This window comes from Miniopterus natalensis, chromosome 12, assembly GCF_054644295.1.
Source record: "Miniopterus natalensis isolate mMinNat1 chromosome 12, mMinNat1.hap1, whole genome shotgun sequence".
Classification (NCBI taxonomy): domain Eukaryota; kingdom Metazoa; phylum Chordata; class Mammalia; order Chiroptera; family Miniopteridae; genus Miniopterus; species Miniopterus natalensis.
The window spans coordinates 59,460,438-59,480,825 of record NC_142092.1 but is presented as its reverse complement, the minus strand read 5'-3'; the positions used below and the strand labels follow the sequence as shown (position 1 = coordinate 59,480,825).

Below are 20,388 nucleotides of genomic sequence, written 5' to 3'. Positions count from 1 at the left end.
GGCCACCGTCATCTCTCCAGCTGAATTCCCAGCCGAGCAGCGCCCGCGACTATTCAAGGATGAGCGAACCCCAGGGGTGCCCCGGGCGCCCGCAGGAAGGGCTGGGGCAGTGAGCCCGGGTGGGTTCTGCAGCCGCGACTCCAGGTCCCGGGCCGCGCGCGGGGAGCCCGGGCCCGAGCGAGCGGGACCTGGGCGGTGCAGGGCGGGGAGCGCCCGCAGGGCCCGGGCGGGTGGGGGTGGGGTGGGGGCGGGGTGCAGTGCAACCAACCTCGGCGCCGCCGCCGCAGCCGCCGCCTCCCCGTGGCCGGCTCAAGCTTCCGGTGGGGCCCCGAGGACGTGGCCGCGCGGCGGAAGCCGGGAGGTTGGGGGCGGGTCTCCCAGTCCGAGCCGGCTCCGAGGCCGCCCCGAGGGCGGGGCGAGCGCTCCCCCTGACGGGGAAACTGAGGCCGGGGCGGGGTCTACGGCGTCGCCCTGCTCCCTCCCCGGCTTCCGCGCCCCAACTCCCTTCTCCCTGTTCCTGGCACACGCGAAGGACTCGGTCAAGTGTTCACAGAATGAACGAGTCCAGGCAGACCTGGGACTTGGACCCCCACGCCCGTCTCCTGCCTGCCTGAAACCCCACGTGGAGGTGGGTGAGCAGAAGCAGAGCCCGAGTCTGCCCACTTGGAGTCCTGCGAAGAGCCTAGCACAGTGCCAGGCTCCGCCAAGCTTATTGGGTTGGCCCACGGTACCAAGCGGTTCGCAGGCAGGGTGCTTTTACAAAACTGGGTGTTTTAAGGAACCACTTCTGTTTTTTTCTAAACACACACACACACACACACACACACAGTCACTTATTCCCTATGAATCTGTGTGTATCCATCAAAATAGTTATGGAACTTAGTATTGGGATAGAATTTTTGTTTATAAGATACAACCTTTGTCTTCGCGAATTTGACAAAGGCCCTTCTCCCACGGACCTCTGCCTGTCTGTCTGCAGGACTGTCAGCTGGGGGAGGAACCAACTTTGTTGGTTTTGTTCTGTTCTAGTTACTCAGAGGCACCCATTAAATTTTCTGTATGTATTAGGGTCCCATTTTTTTGTCTTGACACCCAACTGGAGTTGGGAACTGTGTTTTAATTCTTTGAGATTTTGTTGTTTAAGCCTGGGATGCATTTAAGCCTCCCACCCAGGGCAGAGCTTCTTCCAGCTTCTCACCAAGAAGCTGATGCTGCAGGACAGAGTCCCTCTGGTGAAAGGAGGTCCTCTAGGTCCTCCCTGGAAGGGAGACACCTGTTCTGAACAAGTAGAGGATCTCAGGGGCCTCCAGACAGGCGACCTGTGGGAGGTTGACCAGAGGTGGCCTTTTTTAAGAGAAAAAAAGGATTCAGAGTTTTGAGTCTCTGATTTAAAAATTCATTGATTTTTCAGTCACTCCATGAAGGATTTGGGACCTATGAAAGCCATTCTCTGATCCCACTTCTCTCCCACCCACCTCTTCCTCTGCTCCCCAAGGCAGTGTAAGTGAACAGGCAACCTGACCTCACTCTCTTCGTGTACCACATCCTGTTTTCAGATTAATGAGCTCATTTGATGGAAATTTACCAAGGGAAATAGTTTAATTTTGGAAAGTACCAAAAACTTATCTGTAGTCACTTGGCTTATTTGGGGGGCTCTTAAAATAGAGGGGGCATCACCGGGGGACCTCTGAGCTTGCAGGCAGCTGTGCGGTGAGGCTGCAGAAATCGAAAGCTAGGCCTCACGGGGTTGAACCTGACTCAGAAAGGAAATGAAACCCTTTGGAGACCACTAATCTCTACCCAGGAGAAAATTTTTTTTCCAAAAATAAGTTTTAAAAGAAAAGTAGTCCATCTGGCTAAGGCCTAACATCTGGTAGTCTGAGCATGGAGCCAAGATTAAGAAACAAGAAAGCAAACCCAGGGAAGTAGAGCGTGCTAGAGCCTCAGCAGTCCCTTTCACATCCATATCTGCTCTGTCTTCAAAGAGACACCAAAAGGCTTCCATTCTCCAGTTTTGCCCCAATCCTTTAGCTGCTAAGCTCTTGACACCGAAGTTGCCTGTCTAGCCTTGTAGCCTTTTGAGCTTCTGGCTCCCAAAAGGAGCTAAGGACTGAATCGCCAGGGGAACTTAGATATTAAAGTTTTGTGGGCCATTCTTCATTGAAGATGATAGAGCACATGTGACTAACTTTCTAAGTGCCTGACCACCTCCTGGCTTGCCGTATTTCCTAAAGTAGAGATTTTAAACCTCTTTTCAGATACAGAATAGAAAAATGGTAAAAACTGCAAGGCCCTGACAATTTAGTACTGGGATGAAAGGAATTGCATCTTCCTTCACTCTTCCCACATCTAAATCTGTAGTGATATACCGAAGGCTATATTTTTATGTTGAAATGAGCACCAGACTAGGAGTCAGAAGATGTATGTTCTGTTTTTCCCCCTTGCCACTAATCCAGTTGTTTGGGGTTGGGAGTGGGGGGAAGATAAATAAATGAATGCTTAAGTAATAATTTGAAAAATTACAGTTCATAGATTTTTTTTTAAGCAGGAAGTGATCAAAAAGATCATAGAATGTGTTAGGTTTTTCAAACTTTGTATTAGCTGTAGGACCATGTCTTTGAATGTGTTCTCACTTAGGGCCCAAATATATAAACCAGCTGGAAGCCGAGATACTTTGGGAAGCAGAGCAAGTGGCTGGGAGTGTGTGCACTGGGCTTCTCTCCTCCCCATCCTGACCTCTGGGCTCCAGGGACACAGTTTGAAAATCATGAACCTTAAAAAAAAATTAAAAAAGAAAATCATAAACCTAATGAGATGTGAAAATTGGGATTCTCACGTGGGCTGACCTGCCTCTGCTGTCCCAGCCATTCAAGCTTTTCTCTGACAACTACCTTTCCATGTGTTATAGTTCAGGACGCTGGTAGCCAAGGGCATTAGAGGAGGAAGAGATTACACTGGCCTGGGGGAGGCAGAACCAGATTAGAGCATAAGCATCTGGAGGATTGTGGTCCATGGTTGTGCTAAAAATACCAACAGTGACAATAACAGTGACTACCCTTCATTTAATATCAGAGACTGCTCTGAATGTATCACATGAATTAGTCCATTCACTAAAATCACCAAGAAGAGGTTAGAAAACTATTTTCTTCTGTCCAGATGAGAAAAGTAAGGCTTAAAGAGTTCAGTAACTTGATCGTGGTTAAGCAGCCAAAATTTGGCAGCACTGGGGGTGGGAAGGGCTTTGCATGGTTTTTCCACTTGTTCAGACCACCTGGGATCTCACCTGGTTCCCCACTGGCAAACTGTGAGTTGTTTTCCTGCCCTCGGCTTCAGTTTCCCCATTTGTCAGGTGACAAGAATGGAACAGACATTCCCTTGGATCTTTTGAACACTGTCACTCTGTGTTGACAAAACCCAGGCCTGTGGTACAGGTAGGTGAAGGGGGCCACCCAACCTATCCCAGTCAATACGCCAGCCCACTCCCCAGCCTCTTAATTCTTGACATTTCTTTAAGAAGATACAGATCAATATCTGCTTCAGGGAGAGAGGAGGAACCAGTCATTGTGATCCAAGCTTCCTGTTAAGTATCAGGAGGAGAGTCTTTCCTGAGGGCAGGTTGGGAGAGGAAGAGGAAATTGTCCAGTCTGGAGGAAGGTAGGCTCCAAGGAGGGGTAAAAGGGATGGATGGTGGGTCACAGTTGCTGCAGACATTTTCATTGACTTCACTCCATACGTATTTATTGTGAAGGCATATACTGTGTTCGGTCATGAGCAAGGCCCCGAATTATAGCTATGAATGAGTCAGGCAAGGCTCATAACTGCTACATCCTAGATGTGAATGAACTGAGTACGTCTAGTCAGCTAATGACAGCCATGCTCCTGTTTGTCAACAACCGTTAAAACATGGAGCCCCGAATGGGCTATTACTCCCTCTACTTATAAAACCCAAAAGTTCCCAATTTTGCCCTATATTCCTTCTTTTCATTGCGAGCATCATGCCTTATCCCTGTCATATCCATGGCTTATGTTTAGTGAAAACAATTAGTGAACAGCTTTCCTGTGAGCATCATCTTAATCTCCTCTGATAACTCCTGATTCCTGAAGAAGGAAATTTAATTAAACAGAGGATTACAGGTTATCAGTCACCTAGTAGATTAGAAGACCAAATGGTACTGGGTTCTTCAACCCAAATTCAATACCTCCCTCTGGTAACTTATACACAGCCAAATCAACAATAAAACAAAGAAATACACCAAAAGGTCTTATAAAACTATAGCTATACTATGCATTTTTCCGCTTTGGTGTTGATTAAAAATGCAAGAATTTATCCATAAGTTAACAATAGTTAATGATGATTTCACCACCATCAGAAAACATTTAACTATCTCTGGCCTGGCTTTTTTTTTTTTTTTAATATATCTTTATTGATTTCAGAGAGAGGAAAGGAGGGGGAGAGAGAGAGATAGAAACATCAATGATGAGAGAGTTATTGATCGGGCCCGCAACCGGGGCATGTGCCCTGACCAGGAATCGAACCCCGATTGCCTGGATCCCAGGTCCATGCTCAACTGTTGAGCCACGCCAGGCTGGGCTGGCCTGGCATTTTTCAGGGTGTTACAAAGCTAGAAATAGCATTTTAACAAAACTTTGAAAAGAAATCTGGAGTTGTTTGTTGTAGGGAGTTTCTATATCTGGTGATTTTCCCCATCTCAACAGATTTCCAGATTTTAAGGGGAAAAACAAAGCACCTCTGAAGTTCTTTGAACAGTAGGCTCCAGAACTGTCCCTGGGGTGTTTCCAATTATTTGTGGGACTGGCCACTTTGAAAGTGTAATGGGGATTTCAACATATGATGGGAGTGCCAGTAGTACTCATGGGGAGGGTGACATGGTCCAGGTGAACTGCTTGGCAGACCTTTGATAAGAAAAGCTCCTAAGATGCCAGTAAAGAGGAAGGCAAATATCTCTGGATTACTACTAGCCAACGTACTGTTTCTCTTTGCCATCTCTGGCCACCCAGGTGCCCTGTTCTAAGAGACCGGTTTAGCTATGTGTCAGATTCCTACTTTCATGGAATTTTACCATAAAGACTTTCCCAAAGGTGGATACCCTGGGCCTCCAAGGCCCTTGGCTGGGCTATGGAATTACTGTTCTTCCCTCACACTTACCTTTGTGAGGTTGGATGTCCTGGGCTCTGGGCTGGTGCAGATGAGAATAACTCAGCCATTAGCTCGGCAGCAGTCACTGACTGGATGAGGCAAGGTGCAGCCTGGTGGTCATCTCACTCTGTCCGGAGGACTCAGACTGAGAGAGAAATCAGGGAGTGGGAAGAGCTCTTACTCAGGAATTGGGATATCTGCCTATGCTGTTGATTGCAGACTTCGGGGGAAAGTCCCACCCAGGCTGGTGTCACATTTTTCTTATCTGTGAAGTGGGAGAATGACCTCTGAGGAATGCTTCAGAGCAAACCCTGTAACCATTCAAACCCCGGTGCTGTGGAAGGGGAACAGCTCTCCCACTGGTTTAGGAGCTGCTCTCCTCACCTGGACCAGGAACTTTTATAACAGATGCTGGAAGCTTCTGCTAGATGCCTGGTCTTTTGGGACTCCAGATTTTTTTGATTTTTTTTTTTTTTAAGAAAAAGCAATGTGAAAAAACCTCCTGTGATGTATTTTTTTTTTTTTCCCCAGAGCTCAAGCCAGATGAATTCCTAGCACAAGCTGAAACTTGGAAGCAAGAATGTAGGGTGGGAACCCTGGCTGGTGTGGCTTATTTGGTTGGGCGTTGTCCGGTGCACTGAAAGGTTGCCGGTTTGATTCTTGGTCAGGGCATGTGCCGGGGCTGCAGGCTCGATCCTGGATAGGGGGCATGCAGGAGACAACTGATGGATGTTTCACTCTCACATCAATGTTTCTCTCTCTCTCCAATAAAAAAAGAATGTGGGTGGGGAGTAAGAGACTGAGAATCAGGCAACAGCCTGCGCTCCCTCCTGCAATGCCCAAGCTGAGGGCAGGAGGGATGTGATTGTAGGACTTTCTCCTCTTACAAAAGAGGAGCCGGGCCCAGCTAGGGGTAGGAGCTTGCATAGTAAATTAGAAGTCCAGAGGCCTCTTCCTCTATGTTCTGGTGCCCTTTTGTCCCAAATTGCCTCAATAATACCCTGTTCTTTCTTGTTCCTGCTTTCACTTTTCCTTGGATATCTCTCCACAGGAGGGCCTGGGAGCACAGCATATTTGTGTTTATAGGCTCCAGCCTAAATCTTGTAAACCGGAGGTGGGGCTGGTAGAGGGGGCATAGAAAATACCTATTAAGAGGGACCGATTTGCCATCTTAAGAGGACCCAGGAGAATATCACTCCTACCTTTCACATCTGTGAGTTCCCAAAATGTGTTTAACAAATTCATTTTTAGCTTCTACCATGGGTCAGTTTGCTCATTTTTAAAAGAACCATAGTATACACAGCTAGCAACATTTTCTGGGGAGATCATTGCCTTAATTACTTTAGAACTATAATTGAGGAAATGTAAGATGTAAAATCTGATGGACAAAAAAACCCATTCTGTCTAGCTGCCATTCTTGATTTCTGTCTTCTGTAACCAGTGTCCAGCCGCACAGCTAGAGAGCCTGGGGTAGGGCCCACAGCTCTCCCTGGCCCCCTGACTGCTGAAACTGGAGCTGCCTGGGGAGGCCAGATCCCTGGCACCAGCTCCTGCCTGGTCCTGCTTCTCCTTTCACAGAGAACATGTCTGCACAGGAGCCCTCCCAAGCCACCTTGGAACTCCTCCAAGGACAGGCCTGGAGACTGGCCAGGAGAGAGGGTGCTCCTGGGAAGGACACATCAGTGGGAAGTAGAGACCGTGGCATGCAGGCATACACATGCAAATGCTTGCAGGACAGCCAGATCTTCCAAGGTTTCAAGAAAAACTGGAAATCTGGATTTTTATGTGAAGTGTCTTGATTATTAGAACATTCCATAAGAAAAACGAAAACAAAATCCTCCCCACAAACCATGTCTGTGGACCACTATTTGTGACCTCTGGTAGAGCCTGGCACGCCATATATACAACTTAAGAAGATGAGCTAATGCCCCACATGGAGCTCACCTGGACTTTGCACATTGCATGTGTTTATCCAGGTACAGAACCTGTGTGCACGTAACGGAAACAGTCATTGAACATTTACGCACATGTTATCTCCTAGGATGCCATTGTAATATATTCATTTTGCAGTTAAGGAGACTGAGTGTTGGGGATCTCCAAGGTCTTGTAGCTAGTGGCTGGACTTGCATCCCAGGCTGCCTGGCCACAAAGCCAGTGTTCTGAACTGCCACACAAACAGCCTCCCAGGCGCCTGCACTCTGAACTGAAATGCCTTCTAATTTGCCTCCCTCACTAAACTCAGCTCTGTGAGTTCAGAGACTTTTAATGGCTGTTGCATCCCCATCACCTAGCACTGTGCCCAGTGGAACATAGAAGGTGCTCGACAAATACTTGTGGGATTGCGCATAGGCACACATAAACCCACACACAGGCACGTAACTCCACCGTGCCCCAGAACACCGAACACTCACGTTCTCACAAGAACACCACCCACCCCCACTCCCCACCTCCCAGGGCATCAGACCCAGCTGGGCCTCCTCAAGTCCCCTGGCCAGCCTTGCCCAAAGCCTTCACAAATTGTTTCCTGGAAATCTCAAGGCGGCTGTGGTGTTCTTTTTCCCTAACTCAGGAGACAGCTCAGCAGTTTTGTTTTTCAAAGTCTGGGACTCATAAACCTGGATCCTTTCTTCGTTTTTTCCACTAGCATTTTCCTTGGCCTTGTGCCCTTCCCCAGGGCCTTGGCCCGGAGGTTGTACTCCGAGCGCCCTCTGCTGGGCACCATCTTCTCAACCTTGTGGCCAGTTGCAGTGGGGAAGGAGAGGACATGTCTCACACTCAACTGCTTTACAGATGGGGAAACTGAGTCAGATGGTGGTACTGGGAAAAGGTTGGAGGGGGTGTAGGCTCAGGCCAAGTATATGCCAGGTTTTGTGATTTTTTTCATTGTTGAAAATAATGAAATAGCTTCCAGAGCTCAGACACGGCAGAGAAAGGCCCTCTGCTCTCCCCAGGGCCTCTGTATGGGGCAGATGACAAGAGACGGAGGGACTTTATTAGATTCAACTTTATCCTTGAATTTCCACCACATTTAATAGGCAACGAAAATGAGATGCAGAGAGATGTTGGGAGGAGTGGAAGAATATTTATTGAGCATCTGCTATAGCTAGGCTTTCAAACTCTCACATTTAATCTTCACAGAAACCTTGTGAAGTAGGTAGCTTTGTTTCCAGTGTAAAGATTAAGATATAGAAGCTGAGCAAGGTCTCAACATCAGAAAGGGAAGTGGGGGGAAAAAATTGGAATCCAAACCTGCTGTGTTCTTGGCTCTGCAGCCTTCTGGATTTTCCCAACTTGGCTCCAGTGGGCCCAGGATGGAGATTTTCTGGCTGGGCTCATGGGGGGCAAGGTTTTTACAGCCCTCCTGCTCAGAAAGGGAAGGCCCTGTCCTTGGCCTCTTCCAGAGGGCTGCGTTGGCGGCCAAGGGGAGATGGGTCAAGTAGCCCCATCAGGCTTGAAGCTGAGGGTCCCAGAACTGGGAAGAGGGGCCTGGGACTGGACGCTGTGCAAAAGCCCCTCAACTCGCAGTAAAAACAGGATTGGATGTCTTTATAAACTGAACTCATGAGAGGTTCCAAAGGCCAAGGGTTTTTCTGAAAAAGAAAGCAAGTCCTGGAAGGTTTTTGTTTTGTTTTTCCTCTTAATGGGGTTCTGCTTAATGACACAGGAAATGAAGAACACATCTCACTAAGAATTAGTTACTGCCCTCCCTAACCCATCCTCCGTCTTGCTACCCTGTTGAAAACCTTCAAAACTCCTCTCTCCCTGCAGGAAAAAGGCCAGCCTCCTTATCTTGTTGCTCTGTCTAGCTTGGCCTTCCCATCCACTTGTCTCGTTTAAACAGATCTCCTACGGGGCTTTTCTGCACATCTTCCTTCATTCCCACCAACGGGCATTTGCTCGCATTATTTCCTCTCTCTGAAAGACTTCATTTCAGCTTATCCAGATGTCATTCTTCAAGACCCCGCTCAAAGGTCTTCTCCTCCATGGAGCCTTCTCCACTGTGCCCAGTGGGAACCATCCTGCCTTGTGCTAACCTTTGAGAGTCATGTTCCCTAAGACACTGAAACCCTCGAGAAGCAGTGCTGGATTCATCTTTGATTCCCGTGTGTGTGCGTGTGTGTGTGCATGCTAGCCCTTTATACCACTTAGCAGTATGGTGCTATAGAAAGAGCCCTGAGACCCCAGCTCTGTCATTAGATTAGGGTTGAACAAAGATGTGACAGAGAGAGCTGTTGTGTGTCTCCCCTTCTCAAGTCAAGATAGCTGAGCACGTCTACTGTAGTCCAAGATGGGGAGGCATGGTAGGCTGGCACCTGACAGCCCCCAGAGAAATCTAGAGGGTGAGAGATAGGTGCCATCTTAGACAGACAAGGCAAAGGAGAGGCAGCACTACTCAAATCAGCCTGAGCGCCCAACGTAGGTTTGGGAATAGGATTTGCTCCCATGGACTAGAAGTGGGCCATACACTGGAAGAACTGATGTGAAGGCCTCTTAGGTCTGTTCAAGAGGCACTGGAATAGGGGGCCTACTAAGTAGGTTGGTTGCTGCTGCTGCTGCTGTTGAGCACCCTCACCCACCAGTGACAGCATCCCTGACCTGCCACCCTCATTTCTGCCTCATGCCCTTCCTCTCTTTCTCCCTCCCTTCCCCCCCTTCCCTCCCTCCCTCCCTCTCCAAAAAACCAGAAATGACTGTCTTGGCACTTGGGATTCAAAAGGTTGCCTAACAAATGAAAACTGATCTTACCTCTTTGCAAAGCAATTTGACAGTACATTTCAAGAGCCAAAATATGTTTATGTCCCTTGATCCAGTAACCCTTCTCCTGTTGGATTATTTATATAAAGTAAATTCCCCAAGGGAGAAAAAGAAGTTTGTACACAAAGATCTTCTGTGCAGGATTATTCATTCAGTAAATATTTATTGAGTTTCTCCTATGTGCCAGACACAGTTCTAGATGGTGTAATAAAGATAAACAAGGTCCCTCCTGGGGATTATAATTGGGGAGAAAGACAATACATACCCACATAAACGAGAAAAGTAACAATTTTACTAAATTCTCTGCAGAAAACTGAAGGTCTCAGAGAACTGAGTGGCTGCTCTAGATTGGGTGGTCAGGGAAGGTCCTTCAAATGTCACTAAATAAGATGACATTTAGGCTGAGATTCCCATGACAAGAAGGGGCAGCCATATGAAGGCCCAAAGACAGCATTCCAGAAAGGGAAGCCCAAGGTCCAGGGACCACTGACTTCCTAGGGCTGCAGAAGGAGTGAATGGGATATAAGGTAGTGTGACACCCACATACGGGTGAGCAGTCCTCAGAGCCTGGGAGACTGTCTGAGAATTCCATGCATACTCCCCCACAGAGTCATCTCTAAAGCCTTCTTACAACAGTATTCGTCAGGTAAGAGCTCTCCTGCTCCCCTTTCTTCTGCCTCTCCTCACTACCCCACCCCTCTAGCCCTGGAGAAGTCAGAAGTCACAGCAAACTGGGGAGGGAGGTGTGGGGAGAGGCAGCTGTCCATATCCACTATAGGGGGTCCTACTTGCAACAAGCACTGGGTGGGAGAAAAGGTTGAACTTTAAATCAAATTTGGAATTTTGCTTTTTAGGGGACTGAGCATATAATTTAGAAATAGAGTTTGGTTAGAGAGTGTGTGTGTTTTCTGTTGGTGTTGTCAGGGGCAGATGGAAGAGGGGTTGATGCTAAGGCAAGAGAAATTGGAGCTGAGGAAAAGCAATGGGAAAAAATATCCTCAGGTGAGGATTAACAAAAAAACAAACCAAAAACTTTTCCTTAAACTTAATTTATGACAAATAAATTTATTTTTTAAAAAATTGTATATCTTGGCTCTTATGTGCTACTTATGCTTTTTCTAATAAAGGTGCTCCTCAACTTATGATGAGGGTTACGTCTCGATAAACGCACCATATGTTGAAATTATTGTAAGTAAAAAATGTAATTAATATACCTACCCTAACGAACATCATTGTTTACTAAGCCTAACCTATCTTGACCATGCTTAGAACACAATATCCAAAAAACTCTGGCAACACAGTGCACTGTATAATATTGGTTGTTCACCCATATGATCATGTGGCTGACATAGCTGTGGCTTGCTGCTGCTGTCCAGCATCATGAGAAAGTATTATGACACATATCACTAGCCTGGGAAAAGACCAACATTCAAAGTATGGTTTCTACTGAATGTGTATCACTTCTGCACCATTGTAAAGCTGAAAAAACGTAAGTCAAACCATCACAAGTCAGGAACTGTCTATACATATTAAAATATATAGCTATTAAAATGAACAGTGTTCATCTATACCACCTAAACCATTCTCTTGACCCCCAGACAAAACCTGCCTTACGCTTTTCCCACCTGTCTCTACACAAATCCTGCCCATTTGTCTCCAGGAAGCCTCCAGAAGCTCCCCCAGCTCACTCAATCACTCACTGCTCTGGGTTCCTTTCACACTCACAGAAAGAAATCCATACCCAACATTTGGATGCTTACATGCCATGCAGTTTTGTTTTCTGTTTCACAATTATAAAATATCTTCCTAGAACTAAAAATAAAAAAGATATTAGTGTTTTCAACTCCCTTGTTTTATCTGCCACCAATGAGATGAAGAGGCTTGTCCCAAATCCCTGCCAGGGGAAAAATCAGGACGAGACCTTGGAAAATCACACTTACTGGGGAATCCACAAACACTTACTGAGTCCCTGTAATGTTTCCAGCATTGTACCAGGCACAGGAGATAGTGGTGAACAGAATGGACCCACACTTTGCCCACATGGAGCTTACAGTGGAGCCAGAAGCTGCATACTAAGCAATATATTAAGTAAATAATTGCAAGTACCTTGGAAGAGAAGTGCAGGGTTGAGTAAGGGCCCTAGCCTGTTTGGAGGAACACAAAAGCCTCACTGAGGAAGTATATTTAAATGCATAGGAATTAGCTGAAGAGGAGCTGGCGGATTTTTAAATGGCACCAGGCTAACTCACAAAGGCCTGCTTTGATGTTTGAAAGCTCAGCTGCATTGCGGGTGAATTCAGCCACTGTGGCCCAACCTATTGCCACAGTGCTCAGGTAGAAGGCAACCCAACAGTATAGACTCTGGTGCCCTAGAGCACTGCAGTGGTCCCCTCCACCCTGCATCAGAAAGAAGGTGATGGGAGACACTTCAGGCCTGCTCTGGAGGGGCCCTCACCCCTTACTGGCAGAGAGTTTGGGTGTATTGGACATGTTGGCTGTTTTTGCCAAGGGAGGGCCTACGATGTGAGCTTTGACATTAACAAAAATAAATCCTTAGTTCCTAGAAGTGGAAAATCTTAGTATTACTTACAGGGCACACTGCAAGGCTTCCTGCAGTTTTACCTAACTGGTAAAATGCAGATTTTTCAAAAAGGGAATGCATTTTAGTCACTGTTTCTGTTATATCCAGAGTTTATCTTCATACTTTCTTGGCGATATTTCAGTGGGGCTGGTTAAACTATACATGTCTGAGAAACTCCAACTGCATCCTGCCTTCGTCTTAGAAAGTGAAACCTGACAAGCACTGTGGTGGTGCAGTGATGTGGAGGAGGGGTGTGCTTATACTGAGAGAGAGCCTTGCGATGGGTCACCAACTCTGCCCTTACTGGGCTGGGAAAATTGCTTCATCTTTCTGAGCCTCCATGTCCTCATCTGTAAAATGAGGATAATAATAATTCCTGTACCTTGTGAGATGCTTGAGACATTAAATGGGAATATATATGAGAGCTCTAATGTGCTGAAAAATGTCATTTAAAAATGAGCCTCCTGTTATAAATCCTCTTTTATAAACCTCAAACAGAGGCTCAGACACCTAGCTGGGGCTAGAACAAAGGTCTCCTAATTACACCACAGTTTCTTTTCACTAGATTGCTGCACAGGGGCCTGTCTTCCAGGAGAGGAATTATTGGCAAGAGTGAGTGCCTGGGGAAACATGTGTGCTGGGAGGGAGGGGAAAGGGGTAGAGGGACCCGAAAAGGGGTAAGGAGAGGGCAACAGAAGGGGAGGGGCAAGAACACTCTCCTACCTTCTCCGTTTGCGGAGGGCTCCTAGGGCTCCGAGGTTAGGCCTTCTCAGGTCTCTGCTGCTGCCTTCTCTACCACTTTCAATTTGCCTGTCTTTGTGTGGGTGAAGTTGACCTAGCATAAAATAACATGCTTTTCCACACATTTTGAAAGCAAAGTCAGGCTTTAATGATCAGTTTTCTGTTCCTTGGTATTTTCTTTTAAGCTAAGGCCATGTTTTTATAAGATACTACATTTCAATGGGCTATTCTTTTGTCCCCAGTAAACATTCCTGAGTGGTAGGTTTTAGGAGACGTTCCAATTTATTGCTTCTGGTGTCCAATAACCTTGGAATGAGTATCTGTCTCCATGCCCCCAAGGCCATATTATTTCAGAAAGTTACAGCTCTTAAAATCTTTCTCTAATAAAAGCAAGTGCCACTAATTCTAAGTGAGCTTTCCAAATAGGACCAGCTGTGAACGTTTAAAAAAAACAAAAGGGAGAAAGAAATTTCAACAACAGGAATCCATACTGAAAACTGTACACAGATGAACTTTTTCAGGCATTTTCACAGCCGTTTAAAAAGATGTCTTCAGCAAACTCATCTAAATTAGCTAAAAATGCTTGGCATGATGGACACGTTGTGTCTTTAGGCCAATATTCAATCCAGGTGGAGGAATCTAATGGATAGATGTACCTGCCAAGAAAAAATGAAAACGAAGCGTTTGTGATGATGGCCATAGATAGAGGAGAGCTGAATTTGATTGAGCTCAGGCTGTTCAGGTCCCCAGGGGTCAGTCAGGCTGTCAGCCAAACTCTTCTGGACTCGCCTCCCTGTGGGAAGGTCAGCAGGCCCCTGAAGGTTGTGAAGTTGCTTGGTGCTCTCACAGTTAAAGGCAGGAATGACATCTGTTCCAATGTCTATTTTTTTAAAATGATAATAAAATGCATAAACATTTTTCTTTACAAACAGAATAGCCCAAGAACTTATTGGGGGAGCAGATGTGGTATAGGGGGTTCGGATGAACACACTCAGATTCATCTTCAGACCCAGGCCCTCAGTTTATCTGTCAGTGAGTCCTCAGCTGACCTAATGGTTTTAAATAGTTCTTTGTTTTAAACTCATATTATTTCATTTATGCTCCTAATGGTTTGTTGGTTAACAGCAGGACACATAAAAAACATGTAGTATATTTAAAAATAAATTACAATTTTGGAGGGAAGATCAGAGAATCCAAAATAGTAGTGACTTACTTGATACTGAAATTGTGTTTTATCTGGAGAGCTTCTTTACCCATAATTAAATACTGGCTTCCTTTTCGCAGGTCAGCATTAACACAGGTTGCCTTTTTAATGAAGGTGATTTCAGAGTCTTTCTCAGCAGCAGCTTCACCTGAGAGGCATACAAGTAAAGTTATCACATTCATGTTACAGTGTCACAATTATAAACTCTCTTAAGCATTCTAGTCCCTCATGGCTATTTATTAGTGAGTGTAAATTTATATAGAGAGGCTAATGGCTATTGTAGAGCAACAGTGTCCACATGGTTAAGGCTTCAGACTTGGGTGTTTGGGTTATACTCCAGCTCTGCCACTTCCTGGCTGTGTGGCCCTAGACAAATGATTTATGCTCTTTGTGTAAGGGCTCAGCACCCTCATCTGAAAAATGGGCATGACAACAAAGCCTACTTTGTAGAACTGTTGTGCAAATAAATGGGTTGATATATGAAAAGTGTTTAGAACTATATATACAGTAAGCACTATAAATCTGCTTGTTATTATTACTCTTGTAGAACCAGGAATTAAAAGAACCTCTTTCTAGTTGAACAATATTTATCTCCATATGTTGTAAAGCAAAATTAAAAAGTAGTTGGTAGCTGGCAAGGGGAAATTTTGTAGAAAAGTGGAAGACATATAGAAGACTTGGAAAACTTTACATATTGTCTTCCTCCTACTCCCATTATACTTGAACTTCTACCACAATGTTTTACTCCACATATCTGTCTCCTCAGCTCAGCTGGGAACTTCTTGAGGCAGGGACTGGGTCTAATTCATTGCTATATACTCAGGACTGATCTCCAGTTAGCTGTCAAACTCTGGCAGTGTCATCCTAATTATTAAATCCTGAAAAACTTCTGAACATGTTGGCAAATAGAATACAATAGTAACTGTGTCAATGATCAACTTTAATTAGTAATACAAATTCTAGTGTACACACATTAGTTTAAGCTAATTTTCTTAGGCTTTTCCGACGACTTCCTGTTGCAGCAATATATAAACAACATTCTCAGCACTATTTGCCAATTCATTCCCTGTCATGATTAGCAGTGTGGCTGTGTGGTGCCTTACCATTATTTTTTAAAACCTTTTGTTATGGAAAATTTCAAGCCTATTCAGGAGAAGAGGATACTTAATTAACCTCAACTTCAACAATCACTAATCTTTTTATCATTTATATCCTCACCTACTCTAAGCACCCTGTGTTTTAGGAGAAACACCAATTTATTATTATCCTTGAAGTACACAGTTGCCCTTAATTCTAAATAGTTTTGTTTTTATTTTGGTTTATTGTTAGTGTGCATCAATTCTTGTGTAAGTTGTTAAGTGTGTGGTGTTTTGAAATTTATATAAATTTAAAATTTACATATATTAAAAATGAACACCCAGGATGAAAAGATAAAAATGTAGGCAAAAGTTTCTTAACATACTTTACAAACAGAACAGTTTTTTTATAATTGTTTAATTTCATTCCTTTAAAAATGTGTCTCCTTAATAAAATTTACATATATTAAAAATGAACACCCAGGATGAAAAGATAAAAATGTAGGCAAAAGTTTCTTAACATACTTTACAAACAGAACAGTTTTTTTATAATTTTTTAATTTCATTCCTTTAAAAATGTGTCTCCTTAATAAAATTTACATATATTAAAAATGAACACCCAGGATGAAAAGATAAAAATGTAGGCAAAAGTTTCTTAACATACTTTACAAACAGAACAGTTTTTTTTATAATTGTTTAATTTCACTTCTTTAAAAATGTGTCTCCTTAAATAGAATATAAGCTTTATGAAGAGAGTAACTGGCTGTGTTGTTGAAGTTGTATCCTCCATGTCTAATAAAATGCCTGGCACATAGTAAGTACTAAATATTTGTTGAATAGAAAAATGAATGAGTGAATTCTCACCAGCTTTGTAGACATCCAGGAGGGTTGCAGTGTACTTGATAAAAACATTTTCTTCAGTGAAGGATGTGATACTAACTTTATAAGCTGGTAAAAAAGAAGACAACAATATGTTGATGCTAAATACCACTAATGCCATGTCCACAGAAACCAGAGTTAGTTGAAAAAATGAGAAATGAAGCATGGCAAGGTCATATGTGCACCTTGAGGTAAATCTTATTTCTTCCAAGAAGCTTTCCCAAATACTCTCAGTCTGATTTTATTGATCATTACTCTAATGATTCATTCTACTTAGAATCATTAGTTCTGGCCACTGTTATAGAACAGGCTGACTAGGATAAGAACAATGTTAAGCTGAAAGAGGAGCACACAAAACAAACAAAATGAGACTTTGTTAGATATAAAGTTCAGATTCTGATCCTGCGAGATTAGTGGAGTCATGCCCAAGGGGCACTTTGAAAAGCCCCTTCCTTCCTTCTCTGCACAATTATCCATCATTAAGGCCAGCCTTGTGAGCATCCTTTTCTTGTTTCCATTCCTCAGATACCTCCACTGGCTTTGATCTTTGGTTTGTGATAGGATTGTTTTCTAACTCATCTTTGCTTGGATTGGCAACTCTCTGACATAAGCTACTCCCAATGCTGTTCTCTTCACTCAAGCATTGATCCATGGCATTGACCTCAGTTCTAGAACAACCAGCTTGAAGGGACCCATGCCTTCCATGCGGCCTGAGAAAAAGATCCTTTTATTTTTGCTTGCGATGGGGTTGAATGACCCAAAAGGTTTGTACATTTTTTAGATCCTAGCTAGATAGCTAGATATGAGAAACCCATTTTAACATAGAGAATACATGCAATCTGGATTTAGTTCATTACTTTCAAGAAAAGATAATAGATGAAGAATGAACACATTGTGGCAAAACAAAGGCTTCTAAATTAGTGGCTTAAAATAGATAAACACTGTCCTGAGTTTCAAGCTCATAAATCTTTATGGTGAATATGAGCAATGTACCTACAGTGGGCATAGGTGGAGAGAGGAAACTATTTTGTTTGGATTCTGTTATTCCAGTAAAAACCCATAGTCTCCCAAAAAGCCAGCTAAGTTTTTTTTTTAATATAATAAATTAAATCCAGATTGCATTTATCCTCTGTATTAAATAGGATTCTAACATTTAAAATTTAAATCATTCTAAAATAGAAGAAATAATTTAATGAAATTTTTGTTTGCTAAAACAATATGGTATTTTCTTTAAATCTCAATGTATTTTAAAAACTACAGTGGGTCTTGGCTGAGTTGGGCCACATTTTAGCTTTTTTTAAAAAAAATCAAGATGAATTAGAAGGAAAGAAAGACTATAAACCACACAAAATTCATTCTGATGGCTGTATTTCCATTAAGAGAATTCAGTGTAATACAATGGAAATTATACTGAAGACCAGGATGGCTCCTAGTTCTACTACTTACTTCCTGCATGGCTTTGAGAAAATTATTTTATTTCCCCGAGCCTCAGTTTCTTCACTGGTAAAATAAGGATGAACCCTCTGTTACCTCAAAGGTGTCTTATGAGACTCCTATGAGAAACTATATAAAAGCAGTTGGTAAACACTTAGCACCAAATCAACTGTACTGATTTCTTATTAATAAATAATGCCCTAGCAATTATCAAGAAAAGATTTGAGATGGTGTACCATGCTCTCTATCTTAAAAAAATCCAGAAATAAACATTAGAACCTATGGATAGAAAAATAAAGGAGCTAATTCTATGAGGAACTTGAGATAAAACTACAACTGTACTTGGGCATTTAATTTAGCACTGAGCTCTGGAAAACCAGAAGGGGATGCGAGAGTCTCAAACATGGACTGAAATTCTACATATATTAAAAATTATTTAGTATTGATATTTTCACCATGTCTTTGAAGAGATTTAAAAAAACCCCACAAACCCTAAAACAACCTGTGTCTCTGCCTCTGTTCGATCGAGTGGAAGAATACAGTAAGTAGTGAAATCTTATACCTTTGAGGCTTCTCAAAAATTCTCTTTAAATATATTTCAGTGCCTTTAATTCAATGGTATCTTTAGGAGTAAAGTATCTTCACATCACTTCCATCATTTTTAATGAAAATCATGTTTCTTGCTGAAGGATAAATAACTTTGCATGTTAATGCTGAAAACTGCTGGCATTTTCCTTCAAAGGAATACATGAACTATTGTATCCACATAATAACTACAAAGAGTTATTGATCTTCCTAACTTATTATGTATTGATAAAATGTCATGTTTAATGGAACTATATATTGAACTTTTGAACTTACCATATGCAATCTCTGGTTTACATGCTGTTGTTTTTCTAGTATCTGCAGAGATTGTCAGATCCAATTCTGGCTGCATCTGTCCACAGTCAGCTGGATTTTGTGAAAAATGGTAAACGGTTAATGTAAGGAAGCACTCTCTATGGGAGTAAACACAGTGCCCATGAGCCCTGAGACAATCTAGTATAATCTTATAAGTACCAGATTCCTAAAACTCATCTATTGTCTCCTCTTCCATAAAGTGAAACATTATATATAAAGCAAAAACAAATAAAAACAAAATCTTGAACATGAGACTTATTCTTAGAATGCAATGCTGAAGGAATAAAATGATAACTTCACTGACTTATAGATACAAGTGGTGCAACAAGTACCTAAGAAATGTGTAGATATTAAGGATTTGGAAAAACAAAATAAAACCAACCCAACCCAGACCCTCATGAAGTCAGTTGATTATTTGTGAGTTCAGGGTCTTTTTCTTGGCCAAGAAGGCTGCCTTGGATTTATAAAAGACTGAATGGGGAATTCACTAACTGGGAAGGACAAGGGGAAAGAAAGAGGAGCCTCTCTTCTCTTAGGTTGTGGTCCTATTACATGAGAAAGACCAGGTGAAAAGTAAGAATTTCACATCATGTTATCCCTCTGATAGCCAACAATCATCTGGATGGTGTTTCTCCACTTCTGTGTGGTAGAACATCAGGTTGTTCAGGAGGTGTTGAAAAGTAGCTTTACAGTGCTCAAGAAATCAGCTTTCAATCAGCTGAGATTGCATTTCTACTTCTAAGATACCACAGTTTGTCAAACAGCTTCCCCTTGATCAGCCCCAGATTATGAGTGGCTGCAATGAAGTTTACCTTCTACACATTTGCACACTGCTCCTTCGCAGACTTTCTGAAGTTGGCTATTGGATGTGCCATAAAAGATGGTGCACTTTTTCTCTGTGGCAATGAAAGCATGGTTAGGAGAGGAGGCTTGAGCAATGTAGAACACATTTACCACTCTGTGAATCTCATCCATGGGGTCTTAGAGATCACTAATTTCAAACCCTTCTTTTTGTAGGTAAGGCCCATGGAGGTTAAATTTTGAATTGCTTGTCCTGGCATAGGCCCTTCTATCCTCAAAATTATCTTCCTTTCTGTGCTTGAAATTTTATTGTTCAATATTCATTTCTTAGAATGAAAATATTTGGTGTTTCCATGAATGAGAGGAAATACATTATGTTACATGAGAGTCTATTGAAAGAATTGTAATTGTCTAGGCTGGAGAAGAAAAGGAGTGTGTGTGCATATGTGTGTGTGTGTGTGTATTTTATCTCTCAAGGGGAGGAGGGGCTAAGTATGTTCTACGTGATTTCAGAAGTTAAAACTAGAATGAACGGGTGTCAGAGTTTGGTTCATTCTAAAAATTTTCTAAGAATGCGAACTGTCCAAAGTGGAGTCATCCGTCTTGTGAATCAGAGAGCTCTCCAATCACTTAATATTCTCAGAAGTGGCAGAGTGATCAAATGTGGGTTCATTCATTCAACATTTATCACTACACATTATGTACCTGATACTGTGTTAGATACTAGGGACACATTCTGTCTGGGGCTGGTGAGAAACACATGCAAATAAATAACTACAATGCAATGTGAATGTGACAACTACTCTAACAGAGCTCTCTGCAAAATGTTATGAGAATATAGATGGAGTAGAAGTTGATT

The 20,388-nt window shown here is 43.1% G+C and overlaps 1 protein-coding gene across 1 annotated transcript in view; it reads right to left on the bottom strand.

The window, feature by feature from the left end:
* Window positions 1-13,292: 13,292 nt before the first annotated feature.
* C5 (complement C5) overlaps window positions 13,293-20,388 on the bottom strand; it is a 75,844-nt gene continuing 68,748 nt past the window's right edge. Inside the window, exons 37-41 of the mRNA XM_087823222.1 lie at window positions 19,541-19,624; window positions 18,690-18,779; window positions 16,380-16,463; window positions 14,449-14,587; window positions 13,293-13,891 (exon numbers count right to left, since the gene is read on the bottom strand). Of these exons, the coding sequence (XP_087679348.1) occupies window positions 13,753-13,891; window positions 14,449-14,587; window positions 16,380-16,463; window positions 18,690-18,779; window positions 19,541-19,624 (536 nt within the window). The 3' untranslated portion in view covers window positions 13,293-13,752. The remainder of the gene's footprint in view (window positions 13,892-14,448; window positions 14,588-16,379; window positions 16,464-18,689; window positions 18,780-19,540; window positions 19,625-20,388) is intronic.